Below are 20,286 nucleotides of genomic sequence, written 5' to 3' on the forward strand. Positions count from 1 at the left end.
ATATTTACTTAAGTCTTTTGAGACAGGGTCTCCCTGTAGCCCCAGCTGGCCTGGAACTCACTATGTAGACCAGACTGGCCTTGAACTCATAGAGATCCATCTACTTCTGCCTCCCGAGTGCTGGGATTAAAGGCATGCTTGACCACTCCTGGCCATGATCTTTATTTTTAATTATGTGCATGTGCCCATGTGTGGGTATGTGCATGTGAGTGCAGGTGTTCTTTGGAGGTCAGCGGTGTCAGATCCCCTGGAGTTGGAGTTACAGGGGGTAGTGTGCTGCAGGACTTGGGAACTGAACTTGGGTCCTCTGTAAGAGCAGTACAAGCTTTAACTGCTGAACCATCTCTTCAGCCCCACACTCATCCCCCAAAATGATTTTTAAGCTGTGGTTTCAATTTCTAATTCTCACTGAAGAGTTGGTCACCAATGAAGGGTTGGTAACAAAAAAGCCTTCCTTTATGAAATCAAATTTTGCACTCAACAGTCTGCAGCACTACCAGGAAGAACTGTCACAGCTAGTGGAGAAGCCAGCTCTCATGCTGTCCCTGTCCTCCTGCCTCCTTTCTTGGCCACTGTGGTTCCTGGTTTCTCAGTGATTTTGACTATAGTTTAATGAATTCTAACATGTTTCTTGCCTTAATTCTTGGCAATTCTAACAAATGTGCATTCTTCCAGATCCTGCCTTTCTGTTCCCTGATATTCTCTGCCACACTGACAGCATGCTCCACTGACTTCCCCACTGTCTGCTCACAGCACCAGGCCTCTAGTTACCCAGCCCTCTCTGTCCATCACTATCCCAGCTTCATCACTATCCCAGCTTCGAGCAACTCCTTTCAGACCAGCACTCCTCATTCACACTCTCTTATATAACCCAGTTGTAATCATTTTTCAACAGTGTTGTAATGCAACTGTCTTTTCTATCTCCCCTCATCCTGTTGTCTCTCCACCCTGTCTTATACCAAGAATATACTCTATAGTCAGCCATTACAATCAACTGGAAATACTCAGCTCCCTTCCCCGCTCCCTGGTGAAGGGGTGAGCAGGTCCCCAGAGCTGCTCTGCATCTTAGGATACTTCGCGTTAACACATTTGATTTGTTAACACAAGCAGACGCAGCTTGTCTACGTTGCATCTTTCTTTCTCCAAACCTTCTGCACCTCCTCACCCACCCACTGTGAGCTGATGGCCTTGCTTCCTAATTCATTGAGAAAAAAGCTAAAAGTAAAGGCAAAGAAATTTCTAGGAACTCCATCCATGCTGCCTGCCACCAGTTCCAGCATCCTTCTGCCTCCTCCCCTCTTTCCTGATTACCATGGATGCACTTGCTACATTCTACTCTATGCTGTCCCTCCCACACCTGTCCCTTCCCATGGCATGTGAGCACAGCTTCATCAAGTCCCCCATTTTGTCTACACCACCAGCTTTTCTTTGTGGGATCATCTTCACCTACACACAAACATGCCGATTTCTTTCATTCTAAAAACAAAACAAACTCAACTATATTTCCAACTCCATCTTTTGCCTCATTACTATACAGCCAAGTCTTACGATTTTCCTTCTTCCCATGTTCTCTCTATACCCATTCAGTGAGTTTCTACCTCTCTAATCTGAGAAACTGCCTTGATCCCCAGTGACTATAATGTAGATATGATAACTCATTCTCCTGATCCATCTTCTGTATGTGTTCCAAAGTCACTGCTCTCCAGTCATTTTCTTCACCTGGTCTCTAGCACCCCACACTGGCTTTCGTTCTTACTTTGGTCTCTCCTGCTGTTTCCTTTCCCAGGTCTCTGCTCTTGGGACTCTCTGGTCCCAGTGCATACTCTCCAATCCCATGTGTTTAAATATCACATTTCTGCCACAGATTCTCAACTGTGCGAATCCCAGCCCTGGACTTTCCTCTTGGCCCATTCAGCTCCCATCTGCAGTGAGGCGTGCTGATGTCCCGGCCATTCTCCATCTCTAATAACCCAGTTCCAGCAGTGAGGGCTCAGTCTTGCTCCAACTCCTACCTGCTTATGATCCTCTATCTCAGTTCCTGGTGGTTCCTTACACCCAGTGGCTGAGCCTACCTTCAGCCTATTACTGTCTTTGTTCTCTCAACACACAAGTGATTTACCAGCAAAGCTCTTGGCTCTAGCTTAGCTCCTCCTATCACTTCTGCTGCCCCTGCCCTGACTGGAGCCCCTCCACCTCTTATTTGATTGTTTAGAACAGAGAGAGCTTTCAAAGCATGGGTTTCATCAGACTACAAGCCCAGGCACCTGTCTCCAAATGGCTCTCATCTTTGCTCTTCTCTGTTCACTACCCGAGACTCTCCTCTCGACAAGCCAGTCCCTGCTCTAGTGTAGGGGCTTCCCAGAGACTCACTTGCACAGTGCCCCTAAAGAGCAGATGCACAACTCACTCAGTCATCTCCTTAATTCTGCTTCACGTGGATGCAGACTCTGCAAACTCTGTCCAAAACCGCACTCCTCACCCCACCTATTCCCAACCTTCTTTATTCTATTGTTTTCCTTTGAACTTTAGTACGATTATCCCTTCCCCACTAAAGTGTAAGTGCCACAAAACCTGGAATTGTTGTTCATTTATGTTTCATTCATCTAGGTGTTTTCCTAGCACCTGGATGGCCATCTGGCTCATAGTACATGCTCATCAAAATCTTTCTGTTGGATAAATGACTATTAATCATTTGAAATTCTCAATTCACTTAAAATTGGGATTGTTTACATGGTAGAGGGTTACTTACTCTTATAACGGAAAGAGATAGTTTGGATCTTGGATGGGTATTTCCAGTTCTAAACATGATATATGGAGAATATACTTATTAGCAATGGAAAACTGACCCTTTTATTTTCCAGATGTCTGTCAATAAAAAGCTTCAGCTGGTTTAGGTAGCATAAACTCACATTGGTTTCATTATCTTTGGTTATGAAGGGTAAAAGCTTAAGACATTTCTATATTTCATGAACATGTTTGTAAATACTTTTCTTGGTGTTTTCAACAGCTGATCCCATGGGTATTGTGAAAAGTTGAAGTGAACTCAGAGAATAGTGCAAAGAATGACTTTGTTAGTACAACTAGTATGATCATAGCCAGGGGTCACTTTCTGACCATGCATGAAACTCCTGTAATACGGGAATTTCTTGGCTCAGCGGTCAAGAGCACTGGCTGCTCTTCAAGAACCTGGGTTAGGTTCCCAAGCACCCATACTGATGGCTCACAACCATCTGTAAACCCAGTTCCAGGGGATCTGATGCCATCTTCTGGCCTACATGGGCAATGCATGCACTAGAAGAGGGAAGATGATAGCAAAGAATCTAGTCTATGTGATTCTTGGTCTTCAAAATGAAGAAAATGATAGTTGGTTCTCATTAGATATGCTGTAAAACCTGGAAAATATCTGAGTGATGTACTTGGAGAGAAATGCTTTATAAACATGGATTTTCAGTATTTTATGACTTAAGAGGATGAGGAGACCAAGCACAGCTTACACTATAACACCTCATCATCTGATGACCCTGCAAGTGTTTATAAATATGTTATGCATTGCTGGGGGTGTTGGCACATACCTTTAATCCCAGCACTTGGGAGGCAAAGGCAGGTGGATCTCTGTGAATTCAAGGCCAGCCTGGTCTCCATAGTGAGTTCCAGGCCAGCAGTGGCTACAGGGAGACCCTGTCTTAAAAAGACCAAAGAGGAAAAAAAAATGTTATGTATATTTCAGGGCACTGTGTAAAGAGCTCCTCAGGACGAAAGCCCAGGAAGGGAAGTGCTGGAGCCTACCTTGCTGTGCCCACTGGTCCCCTCTATGACTTGCTCTTCTGCCTCTTTCTCTCCCTTCTCTGGAAGGTTTGCATTTTCATCCAGAAGTTTAACTGGTACAGGTGGTGGGGCTTCTTCTTCGAGATCGCAGGAAGTTCCCAGAATGCTCTCTGCATTCAGGCTCTGGCGGCACTTTTTGTTTCTGTCCACAGAGGCATATTCAGCAAACTCTGTCTTGCCCTCTGTTTGGGGCCCTGGAAGCTCTTTCAGGGCAGAAATAGACTTGGACTTGCCACTCTGGCCTTTGTCTGCTACCTCCTTGATTTCCTTCACTGTTTCATATAGGCAGTCCTCCACCATGTTCTCCTGGGAGGAGCTGTCCTTGAGCACCTCATATGGCCCCTCCACACCTGGTCCTGGGTCCCCATCCACACCCCTGGAAGTAAGCACTGTGTCTACCGTGCTCTCAGGGGGTATCCTGGGCAGTTCCCGGCTCTGATGACACTTGGACTTCCCTATGCTGTCCTGGGAGTCCAGCAGATCTGAAGCCGAGGTCTGGACTTCCTCATAATGTTGCATGCAGGTCAAGGTGCTGTCTTCTGAAAGAACTGAAGGGGTACAAGTGTTAATAGTCAAGGAAGATGATCCCTTAATAACCAGTGTACTGCATCAGACCATGGAATGTTGTTAAACCAAGAAGCTTGCTTTTACCTGATGCTCAGGTGTAAACTGTGATTCCAACTGATGTTCTTATTTTAATTACAGTTTAAATGAAAGCCATCAATTGTATCTTTCCCAGTATAAGACATAATACATGATCCAGGCTATAATTTGACTCCTGATTCCTCTAATTACTTACTGTTAAGGCAAAGTGTCCTATGTATGTGATCAGAGGGTGAAAGTGGTGAAAGTAACAATCCATGGCCAGCCAACTACTCAGGAGGCCCAGGGAGGAAGACCAGGGCCTCCTAAGTAGACCAGGCTGGGCAACTTATTTGTAGAGTACTTGCCTAGCATACACAAAGCTCTGGGTTTTGACCCCAGTACCCAAAATAAGCAAACAAATCAAGTATGTTGTAAACCCATGATGCCAAATTGCAGGATACCAGAAAAGAGTGTGTGCATGGTGTCTCCTTTCCCTGGCCTGACTGGTCTCTGCCTATAGGGAGGGAAGATGTGACAACCACCCATTTTACAGGAACTTTGCTTTGGAAGACACAGTAGAAGCTGAGGGGTAAAAATATACACTTGGGCCAGGTATGGTGGTGCACACTTTTAATCTCAGGGCACTGGAGGCAGAGGCAGGTGGATTGCTGTGAGATTGAGGCCAGCTTGATCTGGAACTGGAACTAGAGTTATGAATGAATGGATGATTGTTAGATTAGAAGAGAACCCAGGTCCTCTGTAAGACCAACCAGCGTTTTTAACCACTGAACCATCTCTCCAGTCTGAAACTTATGTCCCTCAAGGCATTAAGCCTGTGATAATTTGATCCAGCAGTGATGTGCTAGAGGTTTAGGCTGCGGACTTAGTGATGCCTATTGACAGGGTGGTAAGGACATCACAATCATACGTAGCAACCTTATAGGGTCAGGTGAGTGACTTAGTGTACACACACACACACACACACACACGCCCCTGAGAGCAGTTTCTGGCACCAAGAAGCCATCAAATAGGAAACCAGTATCATTTATGCAAATGAAACCTTTGGCTAAAACTGGTAGTAATAATGAGTGGGTTAGAACGCATTTCCTAGTTTCTGAGCTACCTTTTTTGAAGTCTAGTACTTTCATGGGCCATAAAGGCTGTGTGGAAACCAGTCTCTTCGCAGTACTTACTGTCACCGTTGGTGAGTGCCCCGTTTTGTTCACTGCTAGCCAGTGCATCTGTTGTCAGGCTGGTCGCTGAATGGCTGAACATCTCCTTGTCTGAAGGCTGCAAAACCCAAACATACCCTTTGGTAAGAATCCACTGGGCACCAGTGGAGGACACTCATGGCTTTTTCACAACTCAATGCAGCTAAAGCAAAAATCAGAATCCATTACTTAAAGTAGGTGAAACAAAAGTAAAATTAAATTGAGCTTCTTAGTCACATTCAGGTATTCTGTAACAGCAGGGGACAGTTCTTTGAATCATACTCAAATGTTCAACAGTGGAGATCATTTCTGGTGGCATCAAACAGCATTCCTGGGAAGCTTCTTCCAGACAATGTGTTTCTAGAATCTCAGGGGTACTGGGAATCTGCCAGGACCACTGGCAGTACCTCTTACCTGGTGGTCTATACGTGTGCTACAGGAAGGCTATGTCTCCTTAGCTTGAGGCAAGAAGAGACCAGAAAACCCGGTGTAGGTCAGAATAGACCCCAGCAAGGCGCAATGCCACCCTCATTACATGGATGTTAAACAAACGAAGAACAAACATTTGGCAAAGTATCACCTGACAGGAACAGACTTAAATCTGGTCAAACACAGTATTTAATACACCATTGATTTCTGAGTCTATTTAAAAATCAGTCTCTGGTCTCAAAGTTCACAAAAATGAAAAGGTTCCTTGAAAAATAGCTTTGCAGACCTTTCTTATTCTCACAGAGACACAGCAACTTAAGAGAGAAGAACAGCACTGACAGTTTACTTCCAGAGGGGGGTACAGTGTGTAGACATTCCCAGAACAACACAACAGGTGGAGCTATCTCAAGGGCAGGCAGAAACAAGCTGAATTTTGACGTGTTTCTTTAAATACCCAATTGGCCCCAGACAGCAGCCTGAATGGTATGACAGGCCCCATCCTTGTCATTTTCATGGCCTCTGCTGACCAAGAGACAACCCAAGCTCCAGGACACCACATGGGAAATTCTGACATAACATTAATAGGGGCCTAGGATGGTAGGCTTTACAAACTTACTGACTCCTGATGGGAAATCAGATAATAACAGATAGCAAATGACCTTCACTGGGGTGATATGCAAATATCCCAGGAATTTGCTGTTTGAGGCCAATGTCACTCAATCTGCCGCTCTAAATGATCATTGTGTGGGTCACCAGGACCTTGAGGTGCAGTTGCTAATGTCTCAGAAACAGTGTCCTGAGGCGGTAGGAGTGGGGATCAAGGGAAGTCTTCCAGCACAACCCATCATGGCTGGCTAAATTTCCACAATCCATGTTCTGACCACCGTTTCCCACCTTAGCTTTTATGAGACACAAATCAGCAAACTGTACACAATTTAAGAGACTTAGGAGCTGGGTGTGCAATTGAATCTGCACAGGCTGCACTGCCAGGGTAAACATACATCCTTGTGTGTACACTCTGTCGCAGATACAGTCAAGTATTGAGGGCCCGAGGGAGCCATAATGGAGGAAATACCATGTGAGAAAGAAAAGGCAGAGCCAGCTTCTTCTCTGCCCACCTGCAGCTCTCTTCCTACCTCACCCAGGGCTACTGCTGACCTTGGCCAGAGCCATAGGGACAGAAGGTCTAAAACAATGGTGCGCATACCAGGGCCTACATCAGAATCACTTGGAAGGCTTGTCCTTACTCCTGAGCCCTAGCCCTGGGAGCATGAGAATTCCCACAAGCTCTCAGATGCTGTTGCTGCTACTGGTGGTCCAGTTACCCCTGATAATCCCTGTCCTAGAAGGGAGTGAGGCTGAAGGTAGAAGCCTAGCCCCAGTCACAACTCACCATCCACCTGGCTCTGAGGAAGGTGGTAAGTGAAGAAAGACAGGGCCCCATTCTACCTCACTCACCACAGCAGCCATCAGTGGGAGAGGATGAAAAAGCTGGGAACAGATGAGATGTGGAGACAACGTGAGAGGCAGGAATAGAGTGAGAAAAGTGCTCAAGGGAGGGGAGGTGCTGAGGGCCAAGACAGCAGTGGTAGGTGAGGAGGGTGTGCTCACAGACAGGAAGGGAAGGGAACCCAGGGGTCCAGGAGGAACTGAGCAGGGAATCCTGGCAGCTTCCTGCCTGCGTGGGCTACAGAAGCACTGGGAAACATGAGTTCAGGCAAGCCTGGGGATGCTGGTAGGCGCCTCCTGCATATGCTCTGCATAAGTCTGCTGGCTACAAACCATACTGGATCCCACGGGTTTTGAGTCATCCATGCTTTCTTCTTTTCCCACAACTAGGCTTTGTCTAACTTTGAGAGATGATGCTCTCAGTGGGAAGCATCTTCCTTCCTAGCATGGTCCTGGGCCTCAGGTGGGACTCTGAACATAGCTCTGTAGGCATGAGTGTGGGTCCATCCCTAGCTGCAGGGACTGCTCTACCACGCAAGGCTACGAAGTCAAAGGCCAGGCAGAAGACTGTGACAGCCTCAGGCTTCTCACCCAGGTGAATCCGGGAGATTATTGTGGCCCAGCAAGACCTCATAAAATGCTGAGGGCAGGGAATGCAACAAGGCTTGGCTTTATTTAGGGTGTTGTGGGCCCCAGGCCCTGGTGAGTGGCTTAGGTAGGACTGTATTCCCCCGAATGTATGTCAAAATCTTAACCTCCAGCATCACAGACTAGAACATTATTTGAAAGAAGATAACAGTACTTAAGAGGAGGTCAAGCTAGGATAGGCTGGGCCCTAGTCCAATAGGTCTGGTGTCTTTCTAGAAAGGTGAAACTTGATTGCTGGGACAGACATGTAGAGGGAAAAGTGACACATAAGACAGAGAAGGCCACAGGAAGGCAAAAACAGAGGGAGGGCTAACACGTATATGAACTCAGGAACCAAGGCTGGGAATGGACCCAATACCTCAAACACCTTGAATGCTGGACTCTGGCCTCTAGAGCTGAGAGACAATAGGTGTTACTTAAGTTACCCAGTTTGTCCTTGTGACAACTCTCCACTTCAGAAGCTTCTAGCACACACCTGGCTAAGACAACAGCTCACCTCCGTTTATTTCCACCTGCCACTTTGGTCACAGGCCAGCAGCAGAATACCTGGATAGTGTTTACAAGTGGACAGACACACAAACACACCAAGGCTTACCACATTCATCAGGTTCTCATGGTCTCCACTGTGTTGTCTTGGCTTCTTCTCTCTGAAATGGAAAATAAAACATGGTTCTGATGTCAAATATGCCCCTTAAAGTCAAACAGACACTTCCCTTCCCTATCTTCATCAGCTCCTAAACTTCCCTGGTTTTATGAATTAGGTTTATTTTGCTGAGAGGGAAACCGGCACTTGATCTTTGCTGGTGTCAAGGGCATGAAGAGGTCATAACTGACCACAAGGGACTAATTCCCATCCTGCACACCTTTTTTCAGTGAGCAGAGGATTGTGTTCACAGGGAGAGGACCAAGTCAGGCTGCCAATAGGATCTTTATGAACCTACAATGTTCAGATAACGGACACTGCTTTTTTCCTTAGCAAATCCTAACAATGATCTCACCTTCTCCCTTAGAGTGTGCAGAGTCACACGCTGTAAGGGAACAGAGAAGAGACAGGAGATAACAACTTTTGGCATGTCAGGAAGGTAACATGTTCTTGGGATGAGTCATATGTACTTCCAGTCTATGGAAAAGTCTGTTGACTAAAAATAGAACATGTTTTACGCAGGACAGTCTAAAGAAAGCCACCAGTTGTAAAGATGACATTTCTGTATATGGAGATAAGCGAGTGCCACCTAGTGGGAAAGTGAGCCACCGCAGCAGCAGGCCTTTCCAACCCCCGGAGTGCCCTCATTTTCCTGGTGGTCTGGCCAGTTCTAGCCTTGGAGGTCTGGGTCCATGCTGGGCAGGGACTAGGAGGCTACTTGGGGTCAGGCAGCCTGGCTTTTCTCCTTCTGACAGATTTTAGGGTGGGAAGCCATATCAAACTTTTCAGTGACTGATTTCTTCTAAGGGTAAGGGAGAGTTCAGCATGGGGCTGGCTAAGCTGGTCCACACTGTCTCTCGGCAGACCTAGAGGCTGCATATATCGTACCCATCCCTGAGTGTCCCGAGCAATTATTCCTGCTTACAAAGAACTTTACTTCTTCCTAAGCAAAGATTTCCCCTCCCCCCTTTTTTGAGGCACTGGCATTTTATGAGACAGAGGAGGGAGATGGAGGGCAATGCTTCAAAAGAAAAAGACTAATGATTATTCCATGCATAGTGAGTTTCTTGCAGGAAAACAAATCTGTTTCTTAACAGACTGCAGTTTGGCAGCACATATTTTTAACGATACATCATTACTCCCAAGTCACATAACAGCAAGAATCCTCAGTAACCTCTAAGTGGTGGTAAAAAGATGTGCCTCACATTCAGATTTTCAAAAATGTCCACAGATGGAAAAAGACAACACACAACAAGGAGGTGCTTGAAGAACAAGACTTCCTTTCTGAGATATTTAAAATATAGAAGGCTGCTCTCTAGAAAAACCAGTAAGAACTTTCAACTGATGGATGAAGAATATCCTGGGACCCTTAGTAACTGACCTGTGGATCTCTATGTAGGGAATCTTTTTAAAAAATTTATATGTATGTGTGTATTGCCTGCATGTATGTAAGTACACCTGTGTCATGAAGTGCCCACAGAAGTCAGGAGCGGCCGTCAGATTCCACTCAAACTGGAGGTACGAATGGTTGTTAGATGCCATATGGGTACTGGAATAGAACCCGGGTCTTCTGTAAGAGCAGTTGGTGTTCTTAACCATGAAGCCATCTCTCCAGTCCCATGGGGGAAGCTTTTTAATATAAAGACACCTCCAGGTACAGGGAACAGATTAAGGTTCCAGGAGATGTAGGTCAGCCCTCACCTATCACAACTGGAGCACAAAAAGATGAGGAAGGTGATGAGGGAGAACATAGCAACAGCAGCCAGACTTCCCCATAGAACTATTTGCATCTGCATGTGCCCACTGCTCAGCGCACTCCCTGCAGGTCCCATGGTGGGAGCCTGGATGGCCAGCTGGAGGAGTCAGTCAATCCTTCACAGTTGTGGTCACATGGGGCCAGAGGGCTGTGTCCTCCTGCAGAGAGAACAACATTATTTGGAAATTACTTCCCAGGTAAAGTGCCAGAACTTTAGAGAGGTTGAGCATTTCTGATCTGAAAATCCCAAACTGGAAACATTCCAAAAACCTAAATTTTTTGAGTGCTGGTAAGATGCCATAAGCAAAAACTTCTGTGCTTGACCTTGACATGCACATGCACTGAACCTATATAAAATGACCTCCAGGTTATATGTGTGAAGTGAATATGAAACATACATGAACATTCCACTCAGACTGGGGTCCTTCCTCCAAGACAGTTCATTATATATCTTCAAATACTCCAACTTTGGTTCCCAAGTACTCTGAGTAGAAAATATGTAGCCTGCCATTAGGTTTCTGCCAGGAGCAAGGCCTCAGAGTAGCCAGAAGTGTGTGCACAGGAAGTAGGCAGATCGGGAACCTGACTATGAGCAAATCCCTGCTGTGGTCTGGTGGTGGTTCCTCATGTGAGACGTACCTGGGATGCACCAGTGCCTGTAGATCATTTGAAACAACCACTTTCTTATCATCTTGGCATGTTTGAAGGATGGAGTTTTTGGAGGGAGGGGGGCTGCAATTCTTCTTATTTTTATTTTATGCATATGAGTGTATTGTATACAAGTGTGTAAGTGCACCCATGTCATGAAATGCCTATGGAGATCAGAAGAGGACATTGGAGTCCCCTGGAACTGGAGTTACAGATGATTATTAACTGCCATGTGGGTGATGGAATGGAACCTGGGTCCTCTGCAAGAGCAGCCAGTGCTCTTAACCACTGAGCCATTTCTCCAGCCTGGGGTGGGGGCAGGGGATGAAATTCTTAATGTCTTCAGATAAAGATTCCAAGTACCCCAAAGCACTTATTTAGAACTGTCTTTCAACAGAACAGCATAAAACCTTTATTATATACATGTGTCTATGTACATATAACATATATACACCTTTAAATTTTTAAAATTAATTATTTATTTGTATGTGTGTATGTCACAGTACACATGTGGCAGGAGTCGTTTTCTCCTTCTACCATGTGGGTCCTGGGGATTGAACTGAGGTCATTAGGCTTGGTGGCAAGTGCCTTTACTGCTAAGCCCATCTTGTCAGTCCCCTATACACATATCATTTGCAAAAATGGTATTTCCCCACCCATGCCCCACTGCCATCTTCTACCTCCCGAGCTCCTCAAGCCCATTTTTTCTCTTAGGAAGTTTAAGGTCAATATAACCGATTGAACAGAGTGTCTACTCACCTGTAGGCACAGTTATCTGTTGGGGGGTATGTGACTTTGTTTTTAAGACTGGTTTCACGGAGTTGCTGTTAAGTACTCAGTAACTCCATTCTCAAATGAGTGGCTAGAAACTTGTATTACGAATACATCCTCAGTGCTTGTCCATCTGCTGAATGTCTTACAGGGTTTATACTGAGTTCAATATTGTATAACTATTAATTCAACTGTGAACCTAAAATTTACAGCCACTTTTGAAAGAGATGTATCCTTGCTCTGGAATGTGTTACTGAATATGCTAAAGCTGTAATGAAATGCTTCTTCTAATCATGTGGTTATTAAAAAAATGCACCCTCAGTAGTCAGTAAGATCTATTTATGAAGAACTACAAACTAAGCATAAGAGTTTTACTTAGAATGTTTCATGGACTCTGCTAAATGCTTTCCTCATTAACTGCTACTGACGTTCTGTGGCAGGCACTTTTAGCCCCTGTTTTACAGACCAGGAAATAGGAAGCTAGAAGGGAAAAAAACAAACAAACAAAAACAAAACAAAACAAAACAAAACAAAACAAAAACTTGCTCTAAGTATCCCAGGAGGATGAGTCCAGCCACCTGGAAAAAAAAATTTATTCCAGAATAACCATGAGCACTAGGAAAATGGACTGGCAAGCAGTCTTCAGCAAGTGCAAATGATGGCGACTCTTCCATTGATGAGTTTATGACCTACAACAATAGGAAGACTTGTTGCTTTATCCTCCTTGGTTAAATCTTTGCACGTGATGAGGTAGAAGGGGCTTCAGTCTGGGCTTTCTTCTGCTCCTGTTCCTCTACCATTTCCTGATAAGAAAGTTGACATGCCAGATAATCTTCATTCCTTTGATGTTTATTTAAGAATTCTGCAAAAAGTTTGAGATCCATTTCACAGTCATTGGACGCCACGTCCTTTAGGTTTACCGGGATCTTAGTTTTGTTCCATATTCACAGCCTCTTGTAGAACTTTCACAGGAGTGGACAGTTTTCTCAAATGAGGCTTCTTGTAAGCTACAAGGCAGATTCTACCCTCATGTGTCCTTAGATATCTTAGGCAGGCATTGAATGATATGGGTGCACTTACAAATGTGCAGGCTGTGTTCTTACTCTCGAGGAAGTTCTGGCTCACTGGGGTCATCAGTTCCCTGCATATACTGCTTCTAAATGACAATGCTCAGGTTACTTCTGTTAAACATTTGATTCTTATGGATATTTTGAAAATAGGGTAGTATACCAGGCTATAATTATCTGTCATAAGAGAGGACTTGTTTAAAGAACATCTACTTGGTTAGATCTAGAACATTCTAATTTAAAAGAAACATTTTAAAACTTAGAAAATACACATTTTTGTGTTAGGACAGTGAATCCTAACTAATATTTTTCTGCAGAAGACTGCTAATGTTTACGTTTTCATTTGCTTCACTGACAGCACTGTAACTGTCTGTGACATCCCTGAGTCTGCACACGCTGGCAGCTCTAGGGTGTCTTAGCAACAAACCAGAGTGTAATCAAAAGGGGGAAAGTCTAAGCCACTTCAGCAAAGGCAGATTTCTCCATGAACAATTATCTGAATATTTAAGGCTGAAGAAAAATATGTGCCTGAAGCGAAGTGCATGCCAAGAGGATTCTGGGAGACTGAGTGGACTGTTCTCCTGGCTGTGAGTCTCATGAATATCCCTTTCCAATGTACTATAAATACATAAGTGAGGATTTCTTGGGTAATTCGGGACTTCTTTTTTCCATTTTTGGTTGTATATTATGCCTATAAACAGGACAGACACATAGTAATAAATAGTCAAATTGCTTCTGCATGAACAAAATAACCACCAAATCTCACGATGTGTTGACACAAAGAATAATTCACTTTAAACTGTGTCTACAAATTGCTATTACAACAGTTTAAAAAAATATGTACAAGAAAGAATTTAAGGGGCTGCAGAGATGGCTCAGTGGTTAAGAGCACTGGCTGCTCTTGCAGAGGACTTGTTTGATTCCCAGCACCTAAATAGTGGCTAACTATTGTCAGTGACTCCAGTTCCAGGAGAATTTGATGCCTTCTTCTGATTTCCACAGGCGCTGAATGACACGGGTACACTTGCAAATGTGCAGGCAAAACATTCATACACATAAAATGAAAAATAAAGAAAGCATTTAAATCACGGTGATCTATGAAAACGCATGAAAATAACTTTACAGGGTAGGTGTAAACCATGAAACAGTTTAGGAAGCACAAAGGACCTATTTCTTGCACACACACAGTTTTGTTCTTTCATTCATACAACTGATTAGTGAAAGCTATAAAGTGCGACATTCTTAGAAGACAGCTGGCTGGGGAGCTGCTCAAAGGCGGAGGGGCACCAGCAAGCCTGCCTGCGCACTCCTGCACTTCTCCATTTCTGAATGTTTCCCATCTTCCCTCTTTCTCGCTCCCTTAACAGAGGGAGGCCAACAGAATACAGTGACATATGTGGAGTGCCAGTCTAGTAGGACAGCCCAGAGAGAAAGGCTGAAAGGGAGTTATTGCAAGCTACTGAATAAAAGATGGAACTCACAGAAAATGTGTCAAAACTGGCTTTCTCCCCTTCAATTAGAACTTTATGAAAAGCTAATGAAAGAAATATTTTTTCCCCAAAGTTCTTACCCTTTACAAAAAAAATCGCAAAGTGAAAAGAATGACAGTTGAGGTTTTTGAGCTGCAGTGAAATCCCAAAGGGTAAATCTCAAATGCTGGGTTGGCTTCTACCTCAGAGACCTAGTGCCACTCCATAGGAGGACCAAGGCTACAGTAGGGGTTGTGGGTGGGGCTGTAACACAGGGGTAGCAGCAGTCACCTACTAGGTCCCTGGAGGGGCTTGGTATCACAGTGTGCATGAGTGCACGGGGTGCTGCTGTACAGGTATATTGGGGGCAGGTGGGCTTCCTCACACGTGTGACCTCTGGGTGGCATCATTCCTATTTTAGAGGACTGCTATGTTTTGTCTTGATCTCTTTCTGGATCTGCTTCTACAATTCTGCTGCCCATCCCTTCCCTGGATATTGCCTTAAATTTTTATTGATTCCTCTACAATTGATCTGTGCCTCCCTGCCACCTCTCTGCCCACATTTGTAGATGCATTGTTCCCTCCCTATATGCTAATGCACTGCCCTTCATCAAGTGCACATGTGTACAATGTGACTTCTGCGCTCTCTACCTTCTCGGCAGGGATGGAGTGGATCCTGTGAGTATGACTGCATGGCTGGCAGGGTGTGTTATGTCTTCAGGGGTTAAATACAATTCTATTGTCAAGAATAACTGATTATGGACTGCATGTGAAAATATTTTAAAAAATTATTCGACCCAGGAAAAAGACCTTTTTTTTTTTTTTTTTTTAAAATGTGTACTTTAAATGACATTCATTATGACACCGGTATGCCCATTAAGATGAGTACAAAAGTTGGTAAAGCCAACACAATTGGAGATGTCATTAACAATTGTGCATTGGGTCGTTTTTGCATTAGGATATGCTTTGTTATTGGATACACTGGTGTAAATCAGGTTGGAGATTACAGTGTAATAAAAATGCACTGCATTACAGGAAAAGGGCAGTAGGGCTCTCTGCAGCCCCTACATCTGTGGTAATTTTGGATTATTATGGAAATTTATCTCCTTGGCTGAGAAAGGTTAGTACTTGGGGTTATGGGACTTCTGTTGGGAATTCTTTCAGAAGTGGATTTATTTATTTATTTATTTATTTATTTATTTAAAAAAATTTTTGAGATTGTTTCATGTACCATAGGCTAGCCTCAAACTGGCTATATACCAAGGATGGTCTTGAATTCCTGATTTTATTGCCTCTACTTCGAGAGTGCTGGGATTACAGGTGTGTACAGCTTATCTAGCTTGCTTGTTTTGAGATGGAAATTCCATAATCTATTATTATGTTTTCAAGTCCATTCAGTTCAGCATTTTTAATTTTTATTTATTTATTTATGCAGTGCCCTCGGAAGACAGAAGAGGGTGTTGGATCCCCTGGAACTGGAGTTAAAGATGGTTGTTAGGTGCCATGTGGTTGTTGGGATTGGAAGCTGGGTCTTCTGCAAGAATGGGCAGTGCTCTTAACTGCTAAGCCATCTCTCCAGCCCCTCAGTTCATGATTTTAATGACTCAGTGATTCAATCATTAGCAAAACCTTTGATATTAAAATCAGGCGCCATATTCAAACCACAAGGTGGCAGCATAGTTCTAGTCTTGGCCCCAGTGAGCAGGCTCCATCCTCAAGGGGGAGGCCCTAAATTATTCTTCTGTGTCAATGTTTGGCATTTTAATTGTCTTCATTAGCCTGGACTATCAGCCACCCAAATCATTTCCAATGGGAATGAAAGCAAATCTCAGGTGAAATTAATGAAAGGTACAGCACTCACTGCAGCGCTTTATTTCTTCAGCTAAACACTCTTTACAAGGTAGGTCCTCTGATCATAGTCAGACATATAAATAACACTTTGCAGGGCTAGGATGGCCAGATGGATTAGGTTATTGAGGGGGGCATACACTTTGCAGCTCCTTTGAAACAGGTTTGGGTCAGTAATGATAGTCATTACTGTTTTACAGCTGTCCTATCAACCCTACAGCTGTCCTGTTAACCCATAATTAAGGATGATAGAAACCACCTCTGTTGATGACCCCTCTTGGAGGGACTAAGGAGGAGCCCTATGGGAATGGTTGCTGCCTGGTCATTAACAGGTATGGGAACCAGGTAGTGAAAGATACTTATGGGCTGTAATGAACCAGACAAGTTAACAATCTCAGGTGGTTCCCTGTCCTGTGTGTATACTGATGGATGGATGCATAGGCCAAGGGGAAATGAAGCTTGGGACAGAATTCCCATGTCTCTTGTTCTTGTTTCATTTCTGTTGCTGTGATAAAATCTCATGAGAAAAAGCAACTTAGGGTTTATTTGGCTTATGATTCCATAATGATGGTTCTAGTCCATCATTGCAGAGAAGTCATGGGGGCAGAAACTAGCAGCTACTTACATCACATCCACAGTCAAGACAGAGAGAAATGAAGACATGCAGGCCTCCCTGTGTGCTTGCCTGCTTCTCTTATACAGTTCAGTCCTGTGACCAGAAAATGGTGCCACTCACAGTGGGCTGGTTCTTTCCCATCATTAAAAATCAAGACAATCTTCCACAGACATGCCTACAGGCCAACTGGATCTAGACAATTCCTCAAGACTCTCTTCCCAGGTGATTCTAGGTTGTGTCAAATGGACTTTTTAAAATATAACCATCACAACTCCTGAAAGAGTTTTAAGCACCAGTATTTAAATCTTGGTGGATGTCTCTCCAGACTGAAGGGACTCAGACAGACACAGGCAAACCTGCTATCAAAGTGCCTAGACCAGGTCTGTGGCACATGCCAGAGTCACAGAAACAAGTGTCCTGTTCCACTGTGGTGTGATGAAAAGGTTTTGGTTTTTGTGTCCCTTTTGTGTCCAGGATGTCCCTTTCCTTCAGAGTCCAAAGAAAAATAAAGCCAAAGACCAGAAGGTGATGAGATACTCTGAGCTAAGATGTTTTCAGGTATACTTTCCTGGATCATTCTATGATGTCACTGCAGAGTAATATCTTGACTTGTCTTCCCACAGCCGCTTGAAAAACATGTTACCTGAAAGCCTTATCTCCATCAGTGCAATGGGACACTTACCGAGACTTACTGTTCACAAGAAAGAAGCTTGTCCTAAGAGCAAATTAAAAACACCTACCACTGTCTGTCAGTATGACCTGGTTACTACTCAGGCAAACCAAGCCTGCAGGAGAGCAGATCCTGGTGGGCAGCACCTGCGTAGGCCTGCCAATTATCTCCAAGATTAAATGTACATCACTGAAATAATAATTTATTGTTTATCAAAACTCAGCTATTTTGTTTCACTTCTAGAAATCCTAGAAGGCAGGTGGTTCTGAGAAGCAAGGATGTGACTTCTAAGCCTGCTTTTCCTCATGTCATGATTTGAAGCCTGTTTTGATGAGCAGGGAAGAAGGGAAGGGAGGGGGGGGGAGAAGAGAAAGAGTAGAGAGTTTGGACTTTCTAGGAGCATGTGCTCTACACATTCTGGGCAAAGCCCTGATAAGCTTGCATTTGGGTCAAGATGACATGACCTGTGATGACCAGAAAGGTGGTTGGTGAAGAGGCTTCATCTTGCATCTGAGCTGTCTATAGGACATTTCAGAATGCACTTGGGGCTTTGGATGCCCCTTCCTGTTCTGCATGCTTACTTATCTGACCTAACTGAAAAGGTCTTAGAGGGTAGGGATGCATTCACCTCATTTCCTTCTATAACCCTAGAATCTACATGACCTGAAAAATAGGCTCTGGTCAGCCTATTGACAACTTCATTGACAGCTGCTTCTGCAAGAAGACTGGCACATAGATCCCAAAATCGATTCTTAAAATGCAAGTTTAGTGAATGACTGATATGGTAAGGGAGAGGAGCAGAATGAGAGAGATGAGCACATTAAATCATTTAAGAACAAGCCCAGAGTAGCCTAGGGCCAAGCTCTCACTCTCCAGTGAACATAGTGGAACATCTCTGGACACCAGTGTTGCTGTACATACATCATCACCACCAAACATGCCTCTCACTGCTGGCAACCCCACTGTCCTCAGGCCTAGTGTCCCTTCATCCCTTCTCAGAGATGACAATTTCATGTCTCTGTCCCTTGGAGGGGGCTGGACTTTACATCACTCAAAGGAAAGAAGGCTTTGTATATTTGTGGGCCTCCTCCTCTATCGTCACCTGATGGAACCTGTCCTGTAGCTCTCAGCTTCAGGATCACTCTTTTGGAGAAGTTTCTTGTTCACACAGCCCTCTCATTCTCTACATTTAATACATTTAATCAAGGCCCCTCTCTTAGGAGGTACTTTCCTACCCACCATTACTCAAAATTGAAATCACAATGCAAGTCAAGTGTCTCTTGGCTGGGCTCAGACAGATCCACAGGGGAGAAGACTCTCTGGGTCTCAGCTTTAGAGCTAGTACATGCCACACAGTGGCCACTTAGAACATATTTTTTGAATAAAGAGTTCAGAGGATGAGCATCCAGATAAAGTATCTTCCAAACTGGCCTTTAAAGATGGAAAGCATTTGGGTAGTAAGTCAAGCTTTTCTCAGTTTCCATGAGTGAGGCTGACTTTTGTGTCAAATGATACACGTCTGCCTGCCAGGCCACCTAGCCACAGTGCTCCTTTGTATACATTATCGGTCACCTTGCCTTCAGCCAGGCTCCCCTAGGACCCTGATGAGATAGCTACACATCAGTCACGACTCACAGGCTTGAAATAAAACTCAAGGGGAAAACCTAAGAGTCTGTATTGTGTCCCAGGCCCCTTTCTCTATGATGTGCTGTTTAATTTGCACGGGCCCTTGCTATAGGTGTCACTGAATCTATTTTACACATGAGAAAATGAAAGCTCAAGTTAAGTGCCTTGCCTGGGGTCACGTGGTAGGTTTTCCTCTAGCGTCAGCATACTGTATTTTAGGAGGCCACCCAGAGGTGTATTCTCCCCAGGACACTCATACCCACCAGGAGAGATGGCAGTGGGTGATGAGGACAAGGGAGCCACACCTACCTCCGACCCCATGTTTGCTCTCCATCATGACAAGTTTGGTCACTGCTCATGCTCACCATGTATTAATCATGGGCTGTCTTTCCATGAAGCCAGAGCACTTTGCAGATCTCATCTGCTGCTGGGCTGTGATGGATGTGGTATTCACATGCAGGCGGCTTTCTGAGCCCAGGACTATTTACAGTCACACTCAGCTAAGCATTGCTTTGCATACTCTTTATTTGGCTTCTAAGGCTCACAGACTCGGCCTTTGTTTTCATAATGCAGGACAACAAAACCTAACTTGGGCTTCTGGGTTGAGAGAGGTTCAGAAACACATACTATAAATGCCTCTCAGCCAGTAAACTGCTTGCTGCACAAGCATGAGGACCTGAGTTTTGATCCCAGCACCATGTAGAAACCTGGGCATGGTGGCACATATCTGTAGTCTCAGTGCCTGGAAGACAGAAAAACAAGAATCTTTGGGGCTCACTGGCCAGCCAGTCTAGCCCAGTCAGTAAGCTCCTAGTTCAGTGAGGGACCTCCTCTTAAAAATAAGGTGGAGTGTGATTTAAGAAGACACCTGATAGCCGGGCGTGGTGACACACATCTTTAATCCCAGCACTTGGGAGGCAGAGGCAGGTGGATCTCTGCGAGTTCGAGGCCAGCCTGGTCTCCATAGCAAATCCAGGTCAGCTGTAGCTACAGGGAGACCCTGTCTCAAAAACACGAGAAAAAAA

At 44.5% G+C, this 20,286-nt stretch overlaps 1 protein-coding gene across 7 annotated transcripts in view; it reads right to left on the reverse strand.

Annotated features, from left to right (window-relative positions):
- Pag1 (phosphoprotein membrane anchor with glycosphingolipid microdomains 1) overlaps window positions 1-20,286 on the reverse strand; it is a 153,255-nt gene that overhangs the window by 9,352 nt on the left and 123,617 nt on the right. For all 7 annotated transcript variants that reach the window (XR_003848320.1, XM_029560163.1, XM_029560166.1 and 4 more), the window contains 4 exons: window positions 10,492-10,704; window positions 8,743-8,794; window positions 5,604-5,700; window positions 3,787-4,373 (listed from right to left, as the gene is read on the reverse strand). Coding sequence is in view for 6 of the 7 variants with exons in the window: in XM_029560163.1 (XP_029416023.1) it covers window positions 3,787-4,373; window positions 5,604-5,700; window positions 8,743-8,794; window positions 10,492-10,622 (867 nt within the window). In the remaining variant the exon portion in view is untranslated. The remainder of the gene's footprint in view (window positions 1-3,786; window positions 4,374-5,603; window positions 5,701-8,742; window positions 8,795-10,491; window positions 10,705-20,286) is intronic.

This window comes from Nannospalax galili, unplaced genomic scaffold (assembly GCF_000622305.1).
Source record: "Nannospalax galili isolate Female #2095 unplaced genomic scaffold, S.galili_v1.0 scaffold829, whole genome shotgun sequence".
NCBI lineage: Eukaryota > Metazoa > Chordata > Mammalia > Rodentia > Spalacidae > Nannospalax > Nannospalax galili.